The sequence below is a fragment of the Poecile atricapillus genome, chromosome 7 (genome assembly GCF_030490865.1).
Source record: "Poecile atricapillus isolate bPoeAtr1 chromosome 7, bPoeAtr1.hap1, whole genome shotgun sequence".
Taxonomy (NCBI): Eukaryota; Metazoa; Chordata; class Aves; order Passeriformes; family Paridae; genus Poecile; species Poecile atricapillus.
The window spans coordinates 15,498,595-15,504,594 of NC_081255.1; the positions used below are offsets into that span (position 1 = coordinate 15,498,595).

The 6,000-nt window shown below is 44.5% G+C and overlaps 1 protein-coding gene across 2 annotated transcripts in view; it reads right to left on the reverse strand.

Moving 5' to 3' along the window:
• The window catches only part of PLPPR4 (phospholipid phosphatase related 4), a 28,852-nt gene extending 24,092 nt beyond the window's left edge, over positions 1–4,760 (reverse strand). For both annotated transcript variants that reach the window (XM_058842479.1, XM_058842478.1), the window contains exon 1: positions 4,646–4,760. In XM_058842479.1, the coding sequence (XP_058698462.1) occupies positions 4,646–4,723 (78 nt within the window). In that variant the 5' untranslated portion in view covers positions 4,724–4,760. The remainder of the gene's footprint in view (positions 1–4,645) is intronic.
• Between the last annotated feature and the right edge of the window lie 1,240 nt (positions 4,761–6,000).

The window sequence follows — 6,000 nt, forward strand, 5'->3', positions numbered from 1 at the left end:
ACAACCAGCAGATGAAGGCTGTGCTACAACAAAACAGTTTAGCTGGAGAATAAATGTATTGAGTCATGCAGATTGACAACACCTTGACCTTTTGCATTCCCACATATTAGGCACTGGATGAAGCAGTAATGCCACTGAAGTCAAAGGCAAAATTTATGCAATTTCCATGAGAACAGGATTTAAACCAAGAGTTTTTGAAATGGGAGAGCATGAGTAAAGACAGTCTATTTCCTTCACAGAGAGAAATCTGTCTTTCCTGACTCCAAAGTGTGACCACTCTGCCAGGAATGGAAACTGTGTAACTCTGGAAGTCTTCCAGATTGACATTAAAATTCAAGACATCAATATTTCTTCCCTAAGTGAATATAATAATGATATACTCTGAATATGCTGAAAACAAAGTCAGTTAACAAAACCCAAAACTTATTCCAGGAATACTTATTTTCAAGATTTCCCAGAGGTATGTAGACTTTTTATCATGAAAAGTAATTTCCACTAGGCCAGAGGGACTATGAATTTTCATGGAAAGCTTTGTCTTTCTCAACTATGCAAATGAAATTCAGATAACCCATACAGTCTACAGAACCCTAAAATGCTGTAAGCATAATTAGGAATAAAAGAGGCCTAACTGCCTGACAGTGATGATTACCATGTCCTTCAGGTAAGTGTGCACAAGGCAATCTAAAATTATTCAGCTCTTGGGAGTGTGTGCTCATCAGAGGTTCTGCTAAGCAGAACTATTGCCAGTCCTTTAAAATAACCTCTAAAACATTCTTATGAGACACAGGATAAGTTATCAAGTTATTTGACTTTATGAATCATGAAACTTGAAAACATGTAATTAAAAATGTGCTGAGAGTTATTTCATAATGTTTATTTGCCTCTAATGCTTTTAGAGAATGACCCATCCACATTTTTCAGAAGCTGTCTCTTCATTTTCTTTCCATTTCCCTGTCTTTCAAAGCTCTAGCCTGATTCTCTTTTTGCTTTTCCCATGGAAATAAGGACTACCTCCAATGATCTTAAGAGAAGCATGTTAGTTTTATTTTTGTTGGAAACACCTGCCAGTTTGACTTCATAAGATCATAGAATATATCCTGAGTTGGAAGGGACCCACAAGGACCACTGAAGTTCAGCTCCTGCCCATGCACAGGACCGGAAGAGTCACACCATGTGCCCGACAGCACTGTCCAAACACTTCTTGAACTCTGCTAGTCTGGTGCTGTGATCACTGCCCTGGGGAGCCTGTTCCAGAACCCAACCACTCTCTAGGTGAGGAACCTTTGTGTAATATCCAACCTAAACCTCCCCTGACAAAATTTCCCTCCTTGGGTCCTGTTGCTTGTCACCAGAGAGGAGACTGGTACCTGCCCCTCATCTTTTCCCTTGTGAGGAAGCTGCAGACAGCTATGAGGTCTTACCTCAGTCTCCTTTTCTCCAGGGCAGTTGGCCTGCCTACATTCTATGTAATCATATTTTTATCTAAGCCTGAAAGTCACTGCCACTAAACACATTTTTTTACTGGAGTTAATCTCATTCATAACACATTCTTAAGGATCTTAACAGTTGAAACCCCTAAGTGTCAGAACTGTATTTGTTGCTGTTTCTAAGGTTCTGCATGCCTGCATTATATTGATTGTTACGTGTATTATTTCACTCATTTCACTCTTTAAAGTATATTTCATTTGTATAACATGAATACATTCCTTTCCTACCATGCTTTAAAAAATTTTACTTTCAACTCAACATTTTTTTCCCAAGTCTATGCTTTTGTCTAGCATTCAAAAGGAAAAAACAAGTACATTTTTAGAAATGTATTTTCTAAACAATGTGTTTTTCCTTGGGCCTAGACCTCCTAAATAGGTCTTGCTGGAAAGTGGATGTCAGCAAGCCCTACTTTTCTTGTTTGAAGGTGGAAACTTAATGGGCTATGGGTTTTTTTGTTGCAGTTCAGAGTGGGAAGGCACTGTCTGCTATGAACAGGAGAGAGAGAATAAAAGTGGGTGAGTGCTAAAAGAAAAAAAAACATAAAAGAATTGACAGTATTCAAAGACAAGATGTTGAAAGCCTGCTTCTTACCATCCATTTATGAAAGTAAAAGATTTAAATTCAGAAAGCCTTATTTAAAGTAGGTAAGTTTGGGGTTTAAGTAGTTGACTGTTGTTGGATTGCATTAGGACCTTACCTCCTACTTACAGAAGAAATCCTTATTACATGGTAATGGCCATCAACCACACTGCGTGACTCCTCTATCCCTTACACTTGCAAACTTCTCACTGCAATTAAATGATCTCTGAATAAATCCCTCTTTATGGAGTACAACTTAATCTGGTTCTGTTTGAGCCAATCACAACAGAAGATTTTAAGTAATCATGTCCTTTCCCTGATGCTGTTGAAGTGCTGGCATTTACTGTGCTCCATAGCTTTATAAAGGCACTCTCGTTAGTCTGATTAGAATTAGTGCGCATGTGTGCAAACGCAGAGTGGGCGTTCACAGGGAACACAAGCTACATGCTCCTTTCAAGTATCACATGAATTGTTGCTACCCTTTCACCTAAGTGATTTAAGTACTCAACTGAAAAGTGGGAAATGGTTTCAAATCCTCCTGCTATGTAATGGGACAGGGCTGATAACTCACCAAAAAGCTTCCTAATCGACCTTTAGGTTCAGGTGTACTGCAGTCAGTTTTTCTCTTGATGTTTCTTTTACTTTTCAGTTCAAGAGGGGCTGTAAGTCTGCAGTTCAATTATTAGAAATTACTCTTGGTGGGGAAGGGCTCACACAGGCTCTTGACTGCTCCTGTGACTGAATAACATAGAAGCTTTAAAAGTTCATTAGGAGACCTTTCTGTTAATTGAGGACTTTGACTACCTCAGAGAAACTGGGTGTTGAAAAGATCTCCACCTGTTTTTAAATGAAGCTTGAAATGTCTTGCTGGGGGACTTAACATTCCAGACCTAAGTGGAGAACTCTCCTGCCTCATGTGGGAACTGTAAGCAGAGCTCAGTGTAGGTTCTTCACTGCTCACAGAATCCTTTACCTTATTCCTTGGAACAGCTGCAGGGAGCTTCTAGGGAAAGTGTACATATGCAGTCAGTATTACATAAGGCAACTCTTAAGAGCAGCAGGCACACACTTTGTACTATTGCTCTGCATTTCATCCCATCTTGCTGCAGGCCAAAGCACAGCCCACCTAACAGCACAAGTTCTGTTGTGTCTTGCAGGACCACTATATCATTTCCAGCATTAGAGTCCTGCTCAGGCTGAAGTACAGCAACCTCCCTTCCTGCATGGATTCCCAAAGCAGCAAAGAGAGCACAGAGAGTGAAGAGGTCCCTTACCCTTTCTTACGGGCTTCTCCAAGCTTGACCTCTCCCTCCTAATGCAAAGCTAATATAAGATATATGGTACAGGAAGTGCCTTCCATCAGGGGCTTTCCTTGAGCAGGCCTAATCACATTGATAGGATGAGCTTGATGCTTCCATATAACCAGTCTCTGTTAAGCTTTCCAGTTGGTGCAGCCTGGTGCTCGCTGCTGACCACATCCAGGTGCTTACAGAACAGACACCCCAATGTTACCTAAAATTCCTTCTGAATCCAACCCCCTTCTACCTTCTAGAGAACCTTCAGAGCCCTTCAAGAGCATCTGAGAGAAAATATATTTTGTTTCATATTTCACCCTATGCTTATATTTCAATATTTTTTATATATTAAGTATTATATATTTTCTGCTTTTGAGTGACAGGTATAGTTAACTTACACCGTGTTTTACCATTAAATTCTTCACATTATTTTCATGGTCTGTTTCCTATCTAAGTTAGGTACATCAAAGTGCCTCAGGCTCATTTCCCTGTGAGTAGGGTCACATGAAACACCTTACTCAACCCATAAAACATATTTACCTTCCTCTTTCTGCTGTGCCGTTAAACAAATCCACATTACAATGGTTTCTTTAAGCTTAAACTGTGTCTACTCATGGTCTTCCAGAAGTACCTAAGTGACTGTACTTTCCAGGGAGGCTAAGTGCTTCCAAGTGACACACCAAGCAGCCAGTGCCTCTGCAACTCCACCTGCTACCAGCTGAGCAGCCATAGCAGGTTTTGCCCTAGAAGATGTGCCGGGAACCTTATTCTGTTTTCCAAACAGACATTTTCAGCTCTGATAGAGGAAACTCATACTTCAGGGGTCAGTAAAAATATATCAGTGATTACCTATTGAGAACATTTCTATTTATGTAAGCGTTCCCTTATGAACGTGATTTTTATTCTATCAAGGCAATGCGAGAGGCGTTTGCCTAGAAGCCAGCCCTTCTTGAAACATGTCTTCCTCCCGAGAGGTTCCCATGCACATAGCCCGATTTAGTTGAGCAACCCTTTCATGTTCCGAGTAATTCTTAGAAACAATTCCTGCTTCAAAAGTCTCGAAAGATGAGCTTAATTTATGTCTGCTCCTTATAGGAAGCTTCGATGCTGGTTTCGGCGAGCCAAAGCGTCACGTAAGGGTTTTGCATCAGACGGTGCGGAAAGAGCACCGAGGCTCGCTCTGTGTCCGCGGGCGCACCGCTCTCCCGGCGGCTCGGCTCGGCTCCGCTCCCCGCGCCCGCCGCCAGCCCCCGGCCAGCCCGCTCGGCGGAGCGGCCACTCACCTCCACGAAGTAGAAGCAGGGCAGGAGGGTGACGCTATCCTTGGTCACTTTGCCCTTTTGCCGCTCCTTCGCGGACATGCTGGCGGGGCTGCGGGCGGCGGCCCCGCGGCCAAGCGCTGCCCCGGCCGCTCGCAGCCGCCCGCCCGCCGCGGGTCTCCTCCGCCCGCCGCCGCCGCCGCGCCGAGCGCTGCGCCCTGCGCGGGGCTGACGTCAGGAGCCGCTCGGCGGCGGGCGGGGGTCCCGGCCAGCTTAACTCCTTCGTGCCGGGCCGGCCGGGGTCCCGGCCGGCTTAACTCCTTCGTGCCGGGCCGGCCGGGGTCCCGGCCGGCTTAACTCCTTCGTGCCGGGCCGGCCGGCACCGCGCCCGGGGCAGCCCCGCGCCGAGCGCACACACACCGGCTGCTCGGGCTGCGGCAGATTTGTGCGCGCACGTACGGGTTTGAGAGCTCGGAACAGGATCCCTGCGGGCGTCGGGGTGGTCGGGATGCACCTTGAGGAGTCTGCTGCGTTTATCTTGTTTCTGGGAAATACGTTTTCTGAAACAGAGTGGTAGAAGGTTCCAGGGAATATCATTCCTATACAACCAATGTTCTCTTCTCGCAGGTGTTCTCTTTTGGAAATCAGGATGCTAATGACAGCTCACCTCAGTCTTAGTGCCAGTCAGGGGGAGTAGTGTGACTGGGACTGAGCCAAACTGAGCTCTTCAACCCCATGTGCAATACTGAGGCATGTGTTTTCTCTGATCCGTGAAGTATCTGGTGCAGTTTCTGCTACAGTCTTGAAGAGAACAGAATTAACCTGAGCAATTGTTTCCATGGTGAAATGTGCTAAGATCCTATTTATGGATCAAAGTTTCCAGCCTTTTCTCAGGCAAGCTCCTGTTGATGTCAATGAGAGGTACCCTGGATACGGCCTGCGGAAATTCTTCATGAAAGAGCATTTTCATTCTTTGTAGCACATTAATAAGGTCTGTAAAAGTTGTCTTGTGCCTAAAAGCTGATTCTTGCATTGTGATGTTCAGCTTTAATGTACAAGGAGAACAGTGTTACTCCAGCAGTCATTGTTTATTTCCTGTCTTTCTCCTTTTGGGGGAAAATAGAAATTACGTGCTGTTCTTGTTCAGATGGTTGCTAGTATTTTAGCTGCTATGGCAATGGAGGTGAAGATTCTCATCAGCCCCTTTTCTTTTCTATCTGTTCTCTTTTCATTTATCCAGAGTGGATATGCCAATCCATGCTCTGCACTGAGTAGACAAGCTACATGAGAGGGCAAAATCAAAAATGTGCTTCATGCCTGCAGGCAGGTGTGGAAGGCAAATCTGTAGTCTGACTCCAAATCATTGAAAAAGACTTTTC